The 16,015-nt window shown below is 44.8% G+C and overlaps 1 protein-coding gene across 8 annotated transcripts in view; it reads right to left on the reverse strand.

Moving 5' to 3' along the window:
• Positions 1 to 3,799: 3,799 nt before the first annotated feature.
• RABGAP1 (RAB GTPase activating protein 1) overlaps positions 3,800 to 16,015 on the reverse strand; it is a 160,619-nt gene continuing 148,403 nt past the window's right edge. For all 8 annotated transcript variants that reach the window (XM_014840614.3, XM_014840613.3, XM_070518787.1 and 5 more), the window contains 5 exons: positions 10,540 to 10,644; positions 9,565 to 9,648; positions 8,778 to 8,849; positions 6,978 to 7,175; positions 3,800 to 5,599 (listed from right to left, as the gene is read on the reverse strand). In XM_014840614.3, coding sequence (XP_014696100.1) covers positions 5,477 to 5,599; positions 6,978 to 7,175; positions 8,778 to 8,849; positions 9,565 to 9,648; positions 10,540 to 10,644 — 582 coding nt within the window. In that variant the 3' untranslated portion in view covers positions 3,800 to 5,476. The remainder of the gene's footprint in view (positions 5,600 to 6,977; positions 7,176 to 8,777; positions 8,850 to 9,564; positions 9,649 to 10,539; positions 10,645 to 16,015) is intronic.

Genomic DNA, 16,015 nt, shown 5'->3' on the forward strand with positions numbered 1-16,015 from the left:
TTCACCTGCCCCAGTCACTTGGAGCCCAAGACCACAGTGAGGCCTCAGCCCACAGAGGAATGAGAACAAAGAAGGGGTGGTCAGCCCAGGGCCTGCTGCTGCCCTCCAGGTAAGTGGAGAGCTGCGTGGACGAAGGCACTGGATGTTTTTGCTTCACTTTATAACTCAGGGCCCACCTTTCCCTGTACACTGTCAGTTTGGATTTACCACCACACTAGAACTGACTGAAAGAAGGGCTGACTGGGCCAGGCCCACTGCTGCTCCCCTGCCCAGGGGCCCTGCTTCCATCCTCATGGCCAGGTTTACCTTTCTGGGCTTGAGGAAGAGCCAGGCTTTCTTGCCCATGATTGGCACAGGGAACAGCCTGTTGAGTTGACACTGGGGAGTGGAGGGAGCATTCTTTCTCTTACTCTTGGGTCCTGGAAGAGAAGGTGGAGGTGGTGGTACTGGTAAAAAAGCTTGAAATCCCAGCTCTTGTGATCACAGCCACGCCTTTCACCTTTACTTTCAAATCTGGGGGCAACATCGCTTAACTCCCAGAGGTGTCTGACAACTGGAGGGAGAACACAAGAGAAAGGTCAAGAGCCTAAGAGAAGCTCAGCAACCCCTATGAGGTAGGCCTCAAAGCCACGGCACAGATAAAAGCTTGGAAAGGTTAAGAAACTTTCCATGGTAAGGTGTGCATCCAAGGTCATGGCCTGGCCTTGAACCCAGCGTTTTGGCCCCAAGAGTCCAGGTGTGCTGCTTGTAGTGAAGTGCTGTGAGAGTTTATACCCACCTGCTGCCCCCACGGTCATCTTAAAGCAGCCACCCTGCTTGTCATGGGGAGTTAGAGATGAGCATTAACATCCTAGCTGTGTGGCCTAAGCCAGGAACCTCTCTATGGGCTCAATTTCTTCCCCTATAAAATGGGGGAAGGGTAGAGAAGTTAGTGCTCAGTCCTCTTGTTCTGGGAGCGAGGGCCTCAGTCATTCTGTGTGATCCTAGTCCTCATGTCTGTCTGCTTCCCTGATTCTCATCACCCCGCGATAAATCTTAGAGATTTGAATCCCAGTGTCAGAATTAGGCGCATCTCTGAGCAAGTGAAACATCCATCAGACAGATGAGGATATAGGCTCTGAGAAGCCAGCTGACTCTCCCAGGCCACAAGGGGCCCATGTCACCTACTTAATCCCCTCTGTGTTGACTCTGGTTCTCACAACTGTTGCGTCAGTTCAGAGCTGCAAGTGGTGTTCTGGGCTTATTTTTAGTTCCTGTGGATTTTTCTTTCCTTTACTCCCTTCATTGCTCACTCCTGCCACTGCGACTTGGAATTCAGAACAGACTGGGTGACAGCACTCCTGGGAGACTTTGAGGCAGATGTCACTTGCCTTTCACTCTGAGCCACCTCCTTCTTCCTGAGAGTTAATAACAAAGTTCTGGAGATCAGCTTAGGTTCAACAGGATCTGCTAGTCAGTCCACTCAGCCTTTTGTGTATTTTCACTGACCTTGCGAGCAGCCCTGAGCGCAGTCAGGGAAGAAACTGGCCATGGTCAGAACCAGGATCTGAGTTTTCCATCATGAAGCCTCATGCTTTTTGCTCTTCCTACCACAGTTCCCTCCCACCACCCACCTTTTTGCCCCACTTCCCGGCTTCTTAAAATCGACGCTTGCTTGTCTCTGCTTCCTCCCCTCCCACCCCTCACCCACCACAGTCTGGCCCCTCTGCTGCCCACTCACCTCTGAGTCTGCTCCCACCCAGGCGCCAGCAACTTCCCAGTCACCAAATCCAGTGAGCCTTTTCCGGTGCCGCACTCATTCCCAGGAAGAGCTTGCTCATTGTCTCAGGATGTCCACAGCCTTGCTCCCTGCTCCATGCCCTCTCTCTTCATCCTTGAATGGCAGTTCTGGGCCTCCATCTAGCCCTTGCTTAAGTACATTCCCTGGGCAGTCTTACCCACTCTCCTAGCTTCAGCTTACATGCCACAGAGCAGGGGTTCTCAACCAGGGGTGATTTTCTCCCCTAGGGAGCATCTGGCAATACGTGGAGATGTTTTTGGTTATGACAGTTGTTGGTGTGTGGGGGGGCATCTAGCGGCTGGAGGCCAGGGATGCTGCTCAACAGCTCTACTACACGGGACAGCCCCCCACAACAAAGAATTAGCAATACTGTTGAGGTTCAGAAACCCTGTGGTAGAGATGCCCACACAACTGCCGAGCGCAGATTCTGGACATCTGCAACCTACATTTCCAAGACTATGTCAAATGCATAAACTGAAAGCTGACTTTATCTTCCTCTTGTGTCCTCCCCTTTCTCTCACCAAGTTTTGTTGACTCTCCAGGAATTTTTTTAAAATCTGGCCTCCCTATTCTATCACCTCCCTTCAGACTCAATTTTTCTTCCTCCCAATCTTTCTTCCTTAAAGGACTGACACGGAACTTCCCAAAGTGTTTCTAAGCAAGTGCCTTAAAACCCTCCAGTGGCTCCCCTTCACCGCCAGACTTCTTGGCCTGGATGGCCTCAACCTAATGATCCCGTGTCATCTCGATCACTCCGCCTCAGACTACAGTGCTGTTTCTTCCACCTAAATGTTGTTGTCTTGCTCCTCCATCCAGCAAATCCCCTTGTCACTGCAGAAAACTGTCACTACCACTTCGCTTCCCTTGCAATTACACATTTGCTCCCTGTTCTCACAGGATCCCAAACACCTGGTACAGCTCTCGGCGTACAGCACTGCAATTCTTCTTCTTAGTCTGGGTCTCAACAGTAACTAGGGGACCTTCTTGAGGGCAGGGACCCCATCTGAGTCACTAATTTAGGCCTGTATGCCGAGGCTGACTGGTATATGGCCTCCTTTCTCCGGGCCAGGGCACAGCTGAGGGATGAGGATTTCTGCCGAGTCCCTACACTCCTGAATACTGGGACCCTTGGAACTAGAAAAGCCTACAGCAGGCTGGCGATTCTGGACTCTTCCCTTGTTGGCGAGGAACGTGGATCCCAGAAGTATGTCTTCCAGTCTTTGAACGGCAAAGGGATCCCAACTATGCTCTGGAGCCCTTGCCATGGCCCAGGCCCCTTGCTAGGCCCAGGTTCAGTGCAGTGGAGAGAAGACAGGGCAGGGGCTCACTCACCACCTCCCCTCCTTCACGGCCCACAGCTCAGTCTGCCTGCATCCAAAGGCTGGGTGTAGGTGGGCTCCTGGAGGGCAGGTCAAGCAGGGAGGGGAACCCTAGGGTTGGGAAAGCATTGCTCTTCCTGCTGCAGAGAAGTGGGGTGAGGTGGTAAAGAGGACAGCAGAGGGTCTGGGAGCCTCATCCTTATGGTGCAGGAGTGTGGGAGGACCACCATTTCTCAAAGATGCATCTGTCCACGCCACCACTCTTCCTGAAAATTTTAGGGGAGTATGACTAGAGCCCAAGTACTGCCCTTCTACTCTGTAGCTATCTCCCCTGCACATTCACGTTTGGGCCTGGAATTCCCTCTCCCTCTGCCTAGGGAAATGCTTTTGTCTTTCAAGGCCTAACTACACCTTCACGTCCTGTAAGACTTCCCTAAACCTCACACCCACACAGTGTCTCACCCGTTCCCGCGGCACTTGAGTTCTCAGAGAGGGGACGAAGAAGGCACAGGCGTCAGCCTCCCAGAGGTCGAGCCCGTGTCTCCTCTCCCCGCACACGGCCTGGCACGCAGCTGCTCAGTGTCTGAACGGATGCATGGGGAGGCGCTGCCCGATGCTCACGCCTATCTGACCGCACAGAGGGTGGTCTTCTCTGACTGCCTGGGGGAGGGGAGGCAGGAACACGTAATGATAAAACTGGTTTTTACAAAGCAATGTTGTTTGTACCAAAATATTTAATGAATATGCTGTTAAAATAAAACCAACAAAAGAAACAGTAATACAATTTTACTGGTTTATGTTTCAGTTCATAAAGTTGACACACGGAAACTACCCTAGCACAATGGCCACGCACCTAGTTTAGATGGGCTTACACCTGTTTTGGTAACTGAACAAGACACAGAAAGCGGTGGAGGGGATCCCAGTTTGGGGGGTAGGGGGTTGCCACTTGTTACCTCCCTTATCACAGATGACCTCAGCAAGTGTTAGTACAGCCAACAGGAAAAGATACAAAACAACCCAAGGGTCTTTATATACAAACCAGTGCTTCTTGTAACCAGCTACCTCCACACCACATGCGAAGACGACAAAATCATCTGTGAGACAGCCTGTCAGCATATCACCATATAAATTAAAAATCCAAGTTATTTTTTTTTAAAAAAGGTGCGAAAACCTCGCTTCCATAGTTTTGAAGTGAGAACTTGCAGCCCATCAGAACAGTGAGGTTCACATCCAGCCACCTCTGGGGAGGGCCTGGGGCCCAAGCAGGCAGAGAGGGACACAGGCCAGTAGGATGGGGGCCTCTCGGCACGTGCGTCCTGTACATACTCACATTCACACAAACACACACACACAGCTCAGTGTCTCTCTCATTTGTACAACCTGTTGTGCAAAAACATACGAACCATGAAGTGAGGGAGCTCTTCACAGCTCTCCTAACAGCAGTGGGGAGAGCAGTGCCCAGCCAACCTTGAGTGAAATTAAGTGCCCAAGTAGCCACATGATTAAGTTGTGTTCATCAGTCCTAGTCTGGGGTTTAAACACTGTCGATTGGGCGCATTGGGAAAAGATATTTTTATATATATATGTATATATATATATATGTACACACACATGACACATTAAACAAAATAAGATTTCTCCATGTTATGATTAACCCAGTCTCAGTCGGTCAAGTCGCCCACCCCAGCCCTGTGAAGTCATTTTGGCAGCTAACACTACAAAACAACAGGAACTATGTGAGTTGCATAGAATTGATAGAAACATGAATGATGCCAAACCAAAAACCTGTGCATCGCATAGTTTTAACAAAACTAGGTGGCTTCAGCTACAAGAATGAAACCCTCCTGTTTAAAACAAAGTGCTTCTCTGTGTCTACCTGGAGGACCCTCTGCTGGCACTGAAGCAGACATGAGTTATTTGAGTCACTGATCCCCTGGCTTCCTGCCCGCACCCCTCCCCCCCCACCCAATATATATATAATACGTATATTAAAAACAAAAAAAAGATTAAAGGTTTAGGAAAAAACCAACAGCCTAAAGGATCCCCAAACTCTGATAATGTCAACTCAGCCTCTGAGCTGGGTGAGGTGTTGACCGACAGTGGGAAGAGGCCTAGAGTCACCCGGAGGAGTGATTTTCTAGAGTGCATCCAGAGCGTCAGTTGAGCTAGCAGGCCGGTTAGTATCAGTAGTTTCGAGAGCCTCACCCCAGAGGCTGCCTGCTTCGTGAGCTCTGTCCACTGACCTACCAACATGCTTCTATGGATCTGACTTAAGTACATTCTGGTCCTGGGACATGTCACAGAATCACACATCTGGCCAAAGAAGGCAACAAAAGGTGTCGTGTTTTCTGAAGGTGTCTGGAAGCAGCAGCTGCTCTCAACAAGTCTCTTTCCCTTGAACCCCAGTTGCCGTCTTGATGGAGCTCAGCGTTCGGTTAAACCATGTCTTCTTGGCTGCCTGGACCTCGTTTAGCGCAAGGCCTAAATGGTGCTCCAAGTCCTGCAAGAGGAACAGTGTACATGACGATGCTGGGCTCCAGTGTCAATGACAATGCCTGCCCAGAGCTGAGCCAAGACAAGAATTCAATCTATTTACTCTTGAGAGACCTCTAGAAATTCCCCCAGTCTCAAACTGGCATAGAAAGATTTAGCATGCCTAATGCTTTGTGCTCTTTCCTAGTTGAGACCTCCTAATTTCTTGCTTAGTCTATTTATTAAAATAGCCCCCTAGTTGAGCTTCTCACTCCCCTGTCCACCCACTGCAACCAGGCAGGCAGAACTAACGCTCCAGCTAAGACTGTAGCATTAATTCCCAGCAAGAACCTTTAAAGTCTAGACTCCCTAGCAAGGCATTTGGGATGCTTCACAATCTGGGTCCACAGATTCTCTTCCAGCTTAGCACCCACCCCACCCCACCCCCCAACTGTTTCCTGAAGCTCCTTACTGGGCAGGCCGCCTCCTCCCTCTGTGTTGCCGAACATGCCACTCACTCCACCACTTTCTCACTTTCTCCTCTGCAGCTGCAACCCCTGTTCACTCTTTGATCATAGCTCAGATACTGCTGCCTTGGTGATGCCTTTCCTGATTGTCCTGGACAGTCACACAAGCCATGTCTTTGTTCTGCAGCCCAGCACCCAGAACAGGGTCTGGCAAAGAGCAGATGCCCAGTGAATGTGTACGATGCAGGAGACCAGACCCTAAGCTTTAGTCCTGAACTTGGTTCCTTCCACAAACAGTGCTTCGTGCCTACCTTGTGCTCAGTATTGGGTGCTGGTGGAACTAGCCATGCAGGATAAAGACGACCAAATCAGGAACAGAGGCTCAGATAAATGAGGTCACATGCTCAAAGTCACAAAGCTAGTTAAGTGATGAGAGTTGGGACACAAAAGCTCACATTTATGAAGCCCTCAGACACTGTGCTGAGCCTTTTTGTAACTTATCTTATTTAGTCCTTAAGGCAAACTATTAGATAAAGACCCTCGTCATCTCCAACCGCATATGCGGAACCTGAGGTGTAAAGAGGTTGCTAACTAACCCAAGGTCAAAGAGTTTGGTGGTGCAGCTATGATTTCAAAGTATGTGTTCTCCACTCCAACAAAAAGATTCCAAGCTCGATGACGATTCTCATTATGAGAAAGTCCAATCCTTAGGACAGGACAAACACTAATTAAACATCCACTGGTAAATAACAAGTAATGGGCTTTTCCCCATGAGGATTACGGTCAAAGTTTAAAGGGGGAAAAAACTCCAAACCATAAAGATCCTTTCTGGGGTTTCCAGCCCATACCCAGAGATCCAGCCTGCATGCAGGTCCGAGTCCCACCGCACCAAGGCAAGAGGCGGCATGCTGCTCATTGCGGTGGGGCCCAGGCTGTTACCTGTATCTTACACTCAGCTTCCACCAACTGCAGCTTCGTCTGTGCCAGTTCGAGTTCCATCTCTCTCAGCTGGTTGTTGAGTGTCTCTTTCTCTTCATCGGTGTCTTCATCTAAGACTTCCTTAGCTGAGCTGATGCCCTTGATGCGCCCTTCTTTGTTGAAAAATTCCCGGCAGCGCTCACAGTCATCCACTTTTTGCTGAAATTGAATATCAGATGTGAAGAAGCAAAGAAGAGAAACTGGCCCTTTAGAAGCATATGATCGTCTCCTTTCTGGGAAGGCAAGACATGGCGTCTTGGTTGAACATTACAGCTTCTGAAAGACTATGTTTTCTCTGTAAACTGACCGACAGCCTATTGGAAAAGCTACCTGGTATTATATACCAAAAGCAATAAAAATATTCTTGTCTTGCTCCAATAACCTCACTGCTAGGAACTTCGGATAAAAAAAATGAAGAAACTATGACAAGATGAAGATTTATATACAAGGATTTTCAGTGCAGAATTAGAGAAAAAGGGGGAGGGGGTAAATTCTCCGACGACTGGGAGAAATTAAATACGCTATGCTGTCTTTATACAAGGAAGTATGCAGTCTCCAAAAAGTTTTTGAGGAATTCTTCATAACGCGGTAAAATGGTTAAATGCTGGGTGAACTAGGACACAAAAATGTATATAAAGGATGGTTAAAAATATATACCATATTTCATCCAAAGAAGATGCCAGTGACTGTGAGAAACGGTTTATTTTCCTCTAAGAAAATATTCTGCCAACTAAACCAAAGAAAGCCATCAGTTATAAAACATGTCCCAATTTCAGAGATGTAAATGTGAAAAAATGTGTACCTTAGGATGAACGAAATTTTGTATGTTAAAGTAAACACAGAATAAAGACTGAAAAGAATATACACCAAAGTGTTAACGATGGTGACGCTATCTGTGGGTAGTAGGATTATAAGTTTTTTTTCCTTACTCTTGTTTTAACAATTTTCTGCAATGAGCATTATTAGTTTTAGAATCAGAAAATAAATTATATCTAAAAAGTAGGCAGCTGCTGGTTAGACACTACTTATGATGGAGGCCGGTGCCATCTTGCTCCAGGTAAAACGCTGTTTTGTACAAACATGGCCGTGAGCACAGAACTCTTCCACATTCCTGTCCACTGATTTATAAATATGTTAGTAAAGCATCTTTCAGCAAATTACTCATCTTAGTAAAATTTGGTAAGTACTCTAATACAGGTACAGCTTAAAGAAACAAAGCATCAAGTTACAAAAGCCTCCAAATTGGCACCAAAACATTAAAAAGTTCAAGTCCTCCTTGTATTTGGATCGTTAGAGAGAAGGCACTGAGCTCAGAGGGGAGTGTCCCCAGTTCTACAGAACAAATCAGACCACGTGGTCTTGACCTCTGCATCCCCCCTCAAGCAAAATCTATCACTTGCAGGACTCCTTCACCTACCATACTGACAACACTCAGAAATCTTGGGGCATCTGTATTTTTTTTTTGTAGTCAAGTTATCCCAAGGAGGATGTTACACAAATTTATAAGGAAAACGGGCGCTGGTATTTTGAGAATTAATGCCGGAGCCCTTTTGGTTTCATCTGTAGTCCATTCCAGAGGAAAAAGGTGTAATATCAGCCGTCATTTACTGAGCCAGGCCATGACAGGTGCCTTATCAGGTGCTTGTCAGCTTCTCACTTTTGCAATCAAAGTAAACTACCCCCGTCCGAAATCTGTTGTGCTCAATATAGCCACAAAATCAACTAGGTGGTATAAAATCTCTTTGGTAAAGGAAGACTTACCCGAATTTTCTCAATTTCCACTTTATTAGCTGTCTGCTGTTTCTCCAATCTTTCACTCAACTGAGAACAAATCTAAAGAAACAAACATAATATAAAATGATAATCTCTTGGGCAATGTCATCATCTGAATAATTTGGGCTCAGGATGAATTCTATAGTGGAAGCTGGACTATGCTAAGAGGAATTAAGACAGTACCAAATAGGCTGCTACTGCGTGGGAGGGGGTGTGAATTGATGGATGGGCAGAGGCTCCTCTGGCTGTGCCACCTCTGCATCCATCAGCCTAGGACTTGCAGGGACACAGGAGTGACAAACTCGATGGCCAATGGTTTACGAACACTTGCCAGACTCGTAAGTCAGCATGAGATCCTAGTGTAGGAAGGAACAAGACTAATTCAGTTATGTTCTTAAAACTCAACCAGCCAGGGCGGGAACTGGTTCCACGTCACATGACCATACACGAACAGAAGGCCATGATTCTGAATCTGAAATGCTCCCAAGAACATAGTGTGACCTTCACTTATTAAACGCCTCTTTATATGATGGGCACTGCGCCAGGTGCTCGACAAACATGACCTCATGGAATCCTCACAAGGGTTCCCCGGGAGAGTGATTATTTCCCTTATTTTACAGTTGAGAACCAGTGAGGCAAAGTGTGGAGTGAAGGGAAGTAAGCAGTCAGTGCAGTGGCAGAGCTGGGAAGCACTCGGGTGTGGAGTGGACATATTTCAACCAGGCAAGCAGGGCTTCCAGAGTACATGGCCCAGTTCCAGGATGCATGGACCCACCTGCTTATAGTCGCCGATGATAGAACTGTTTTTTTTAATCTCAGATTCTGCCTTGTCGAGTTCCCGACGACACATTTCTTTTAACTGCATACATTAAAAAAAGCCAAAGTGAATTTTTAAGAGAAATATAAAGGAAGCTCTGGCACTAACTGCTTCCTGCTGGGCTTTCCAAAAAGTGCCTGACCTAACTCTAGAAGGGCCCTAATTCACCTTCCTTCTTCCTTCACCCTCCGCAGTACTAAAGCCCCATTTTTGATGACACGAGAGGGAGAGAACAGTCGAAACTTCCAAACACATCAACCCCATTTCAGACTGGAGCTTCTGCTGAAGTCCCTCCCCGCCAGCGCAGCCCAACCTGTGAACCTGAGCTGACCGAATGCAGACTGAAGAGCTAACCAGAGGCTGCCACTTCTCCAGGACCTCAGGGTTTATGCAGCTCTCCCCTCAGGCAGTTGTGACTGAGACTGGAGGGCGTTACTGTTAGGAGAACCGCAGCAGAGGAGGGGGCTTGCTCCAGGGCAGGGAACACCCAAAGCTCTTCTGATGGCTGCAGGCCTGTGCTCCCAGTGACTGTGGACAGCTGGCTCAGGACAAGCCTTCCAGAGTCTGCCCAGTGGGGGAGATAGCACTGGGCAGGTGGGGAAAGAGCCAGCCATTAATAGGACGTCTGCTTTCCTTCTGCAGAAATGCTACGCCTTTTCTCTGTCACGCTCAGATGCTGACACATGGGAATTTCTCCTGTCCCAATGAAGGATGAGCTTTGCCTACTGTCTCCTCCTACACTTTAATTATTAAGAACCATTATGCTTTACACATAAAGGTAATTACACACAAAATAAAAAAGGCCTTTGGAGAGAAACTGAAGCCAGCTGGCTCCTGGTTCTCCAGTGCCAACAGGAAGCTAGCAGCTGAACTCGCAACTCTCAAGCATTTGTAAGACACAGAAGAATGTGGGAGGGGCGAAGCTCCCCTCACCTGAGCCGACTCTTCTTCCAGCCGTCTCTTCTCTTCTTCTGCATCAATCAACTTCTGTTTGGTCATAAGCAGCTCCTTATTCAGTGCATCTGCCTTCTCCTCAGCCTGAAACATTTAAAAGATGCTGTTACAGAACAAGAATTGGGAAGTGGAAGGGGCTTGAATTACCCAGCAAAATCCCACTTTAAGATAATGGGGAAACTGATCCAGAGAGGTGAAAGGATATGCCCAAGGTCACACTGAGACTAGACTCATGCAGAAGTGTCTGGCCCAGAGGAAGTGCAGGGCAGTGGTTAGGAGCTCAGCCTTCAGCATCAGACAGCCAGGGCTCACCTCCCATTGTTCCCTGACCATGTGCCTCTTGGACAAATCATTAAGAACCTCTCTGAGCTTCAGGCTCTTCATCTGGGGGACAAGGCATGGAAAGGATTCAGCACATTGCCTAGCATATAGTAAACACTCAGTAAAAGGTAGCTGTCATTATCATTAATAGAAATAATTAATTCTGGTTTTCTTCCTCCAAATTCTCTGTAGTTCTCTGCTTCATCAACAAGTTCTGCATTTTGTTCTCACTGATACCTGATAAAGGAGGCCACCCCTTTCCTGGCATTCTCTTTTTATTACCTGAAATGGCTATCCTCTACCCTAGTTTTTTTTCTAAAGCATGCAAAGGTCGTGTGTGCACATCTGTGGATCCCAATGAGAATGATACACCTGTGCCTGATGTAAGAGTTCCTAACACTGGACATTGCAAGGATAACTGAAGAATGAGTGACTGTAGCATGTTAGAGGGCAGTCTAGGAAACGGGGCAGAAACTCCTAGTGACAGAACACTAGATATAGAGCGTCTTTGACAACGGACAGTGGTTTCCCTGAAACTAAACGACATTTCTGATGTCAGCTCAAGTCGTGTGACTGAGCCCCTGCGATTTCCACTACAGTGCACTTCCTCTGATGTCTCTCTTCTTTGAGAGGAAGAGGTTGCAGAGGACTGAGGCCCTAACCGGAGAACTCAGAATGGCATCATATGCAAACTCAAAAGGCCATCAATTACTGGGAAACTGCACATGCATGCAATTAAGTGGGATCCTAGAGTTAGGCCTGTCCTTTCTGGGGAGTGGCTAATCATCTCCTTCTCTAGCTCAAACCCAAGAAGCAATCAAAAGGGAAATGAGAATCAGAGGAAATAATTAGTAAGGGGAATGAAGTCCTGTTAACAATTTTGTTTTATGTACCTTGCTTTATTGCACTTCGCTTTATTGCGCTTTGCAGATATTGCGGTTTTTTAACAAGACCCTCCACCAGCAAAACGATTATGATTCACTGAAGGTTCAGAGGATGGTTACCATTTTTTTGTAATAAAAAGTATTTTTTAATTAAGGTATGTATATTGTTTTTTAGACATAATGCTATCGCACATTTAACAAACTACATGATGGCATAAATGTAACTTTTACATGCACTAGGAAACCAAAAAATTCGTGTGACTTGCTTTATTGGTGGCATTTGCATCACTGCAGTATTCATTTTACTGTGGTGGTCTGGAACTGCACCGCAAAATCTTGGAGGTATGCCTATACCGCTCCCTTCTCTCCTTTGGACTTGGTTTACATCTTCGAAGCAGTCCTTTGGAGCCTGTGGCATGTATTTGTTCTCTCATTTACTCATTATCACTACCATGGTCAATAATAATTCATACCAGGACTGATTCTAAAAAGTATGGGACAGCCAGCTCATGAACTGGGTCTTCTAACTCAAGAATCTTCCCTGGCCACCCTGATTCCCCAACTCATAAAAAAGCTGGGTGGGAAAGTGATTGCCCCAAGCTCTCACAATGCATGTAGCAGAGCTTGAATGTGAAACCAAGTTGTTTGACATTAAGCCCAGCATTTGTGCCATCGCTGCAAGAGCTGACTCTCAATGCTGTGCCAACAGGAAGGTGCAGAGAGGCTACTGGACTAACCAAACTAGGGTCCTCTAATGGCACCATCCTCACTGCACAGTCACTCTATTTACATAAGCATATGAGGAGAGAACATCTGCTGGTAATAACAGACTTCCAGTTCTGGTCATGAGGGACTAACAGGGACCAAATTTACCCTCCCACTGTAAACAAAAAACTCAACAAAATATATAAAACTACTGTTTTAAAAGACATTGAAAACAATAAATGCAGAACTGTGGTTCCTGGGAGAAAAACACCAAACAAGGTGAGTCCTACTATCACCCTGGGTTTCTGCCTAAAGGTACATTCTGGACCAAGGAGCAGGTGAGGGGTTCCAAACAGAGCATGCTTCAAAGAGTTAAGGAAGCAGAGTTAGGGAGTCAGAGATGCTGAGGTGGCTGGAAGCTATGGAGCAGAGCTCTGAAGATGAGAGAGTTCCAGAACAGCTAAAAAGGCAATAGAGGAGATAAAATGAAATCATGAAAATGCCCAGTTAAACCAAAGAAGGCAGAAAATGAGAAAAAAGAAGAAAGAAAAAGCAAATACAACAAACAGAGAACAAATAGCAACGTGGTGGACTTAAATTCAACAAATAATTATATTAAATGTAACTGGTCTAAACAGTTCAATTAAAAGAAGATTGTAACACTGAATAAAAAAGCAAGACTCAACTATATGCTGGCTACAAAAACCCATTTTAAATATAAAGACACAGATATGTTCAAAGTAAAAGGACAGAAAAAGATATATACCATGCAAAACCATGAAAGTTGGGAGTGGCTATATTAATATCAGATGAAGTAGATTTCAGAACAAAGAGTATTACCAGGGACAAAGAGGGACATTTCACAACAATAAAAGAGTCACTCCATTAAGAAGGCGTAATAATCTGAAATGTATGCCTAAATTCAAATTATAGGAAACAAAAGCTGACATAACTGAAAGGAGAAATAGATAAATGCACAATTAGAGTTAGAGACTTCCACACTGCTCTTTCAGTAAGTGACAAAACAAGTAGAGAAAAAACCATTAAGTCTGTGGAAGATCTGAACAACACTCAACTGACTGACAAACTGACATGGACAGAGCTCCCCCCACAACAGCGCATGTCTGCTTTCCAAGTGCATGTGGGACATTCACCCAACAGACCACATGGTAGGCCCTAAAATAAGCAGAAATATATTTTAAAAGGATTAAAATCAGAAAGGACACGTACTCTGATCACAACTGAATTAAATTAGAAATTAACAACAGAAAAATTTCTGGGAAAAATCCCTAATAGTTGAAAATTAAACACCCACTAGTAATTAATTAACTCATAGTCAAAGAAGAAATCACCAGAACTGAGTGCAAACAGAAACACAACATACCAGGATGCGTGGGATGCGGCTGAAATAATGCTTCAGGGAGACTTATAACTTTAAATGCTTATTTTAGAAAAGAAGAAAAGTTCAAAATCAATGATTAAGCTCCCTCTTTAAGAAGCTAGAAAAAGAGCTAATTAAACTGAAAGAAAAGCAGAAGGAAATAATAAAAATCAGAAATCAATGAAACAAAACAGAGAAAAAAAAATCAATGAAACCAAAAGCCAAAATATCAAAAAGCCAAATCAAAATATCAACCAAAGTTAGACTGATTAAGGGAAAAAGGAAAAAGACATAAATCACCCAGATCAAAAATGAAAGAAGACATCTTGACAGATCTTATAAACATCAAAAGAATAAGGAAAAATCAATGACTTTATGTCAATACATTAGAAATAAGATGAAATGGATAAATTATTTGAAAGACAGAAATTATAAAAATGGACACACAAAGAATTAGAAATTTGAACAGCTCCATATTTGGAAATAAATTGAATTCATAATTAAATAACTTCCTGCTGAGAAAATTCCAGGCCCATGTGGCTTATATAGGGTATTAAATCAAAAGTTTAATTAAGAAATAATCCTACACAAAGTCCTTAAGAAAATAGGGGCCGGCTCTGTGGCCGAGTGGTTAAGTTTGCACACTCCGCTGCGTTGGCCCAGGGTTCGGATCCTGGGTGCGGACATGGCACCGCTTGTCAGGCCACGCTGAGGCGGCGTCCCACATCCCACAACTAGAAGGACCTGCAACTAAGATACACAACTGTGTACAGGGGGAGTTGGGGGAGATAAAGCAGAAAAAAAAAAAAAAAGGAAGGTTGGCAACAGTTGTTAGCCCAGGTGCCAATCTTTAAAAAAAAAAAAAAGAAAATAGGAGGGAACACTTCATAGTTCATTTTAGAAGGCCAGCATTATCCTGATATCAAAACCAGACAAAAACATTAAAGAAACTCCAGACAAATATTCCTCATGAACACACAAAAATCTTTAATACAAATAAAAATCTTTAATAAAAAATAGAAACTCCAAGTTTCCTTCGGAATGCAAGGTTGGTTTACATTGAAAAATCAATTTATCTCACCCTATTAACAGAATTAGGAGAAATAACAAATAATCACCTCAACAGATGCAGAAAGAGCATTTGAAAAAATTCAACACCCATTCATGACAAAAACTCTCAGCGAAGAGGAAGAAAGGACAACTTCCTCAACTGATCTGTGAAAAACCTACAGCTAACATCTAGAAAGGCAGTGAAGGTCTCCTCTCAACATTCAACATTGCTTCAACACTGCTGTGAAGGTGGTCAGTGCGGGAAGGACGAAAAAAAAAGGCATAAAGACTTGAAAGGAAGTAAAACTGTCTTTATTCAGAGATGATATAATTGTGTATGTGGAAAATCCTAAAAAGTAAACAAAAAAGCTACTGGAATCATAAGTGAATAGCAAGGCCACAGGATACAAAGTCATATAATCAATTGTTTTTCTAGAGACTAGCAATAAACAATTGGAAAATGCAATTAAGAAAACGATACTCTTTATAATAGATTAAAATACGTGCAAGTTTTATAAACTGAAAATTAAAACACAATGCTGAAAATTGAAAAAGACCTAAGTAAATGGAAATGCATGGATTGGAAGGTTCAATTATCGTTTAGATGTTAATTCTCCCCAAGTTGATTTATGGATTCACTGCAACTCCACTCAAAATCTCAGAAGGCTTTTATTTCTAGAAGTTAACAAACTGATTCTAGTATTTATATAGAAATGCAAATGACTTTAAAAAGAACAACAAAGTTGGAGCACTCACGTGATCTGATTTTAAGATTGAAAAGCTACAGTAACTAAGACATAGGAGAGACATAAAGATCAGTGGAGCAGATACAGAATTGAGGAGATCCACACATATACAATCAACTGATTTTTGATAAAGAGGCCAAAGCAATCCAACGGGGGAAAGTTCAGCAACACTCCTGCTCAAGGTCACAGAACCAGTGTGCGGTGGAGCCACACCTTCAATCCCAGCCGTGGGCTCCTGAGTCTGTTCCCTTCACTCTCGCATTACATTGCCTTAATGTAGGGAGCAAGCATGCCAGAGGGGACTCAGGTATGGTCCTGTCAGCCCTGTGCTAGGTGCCTTGCATAGGTTCCCTCTCAGCCTTCAGCAC

The sequence above is a fragment of the Equus asinus genome, chromosome 10 (genome assembly GCF_041296235.1).
Source record: "Equus asinus isolate D_3611 breed Donkey chromosome 10, EquAss-T2T_v2, whole genome shotgun sequence".
NCBI classification, from domain to species: domain Eukaryota; kingdom Metazoa; phylum Chordata; class Mammalia; order Perissodactyla; family Equidae; genus Equus; species Equus asinus.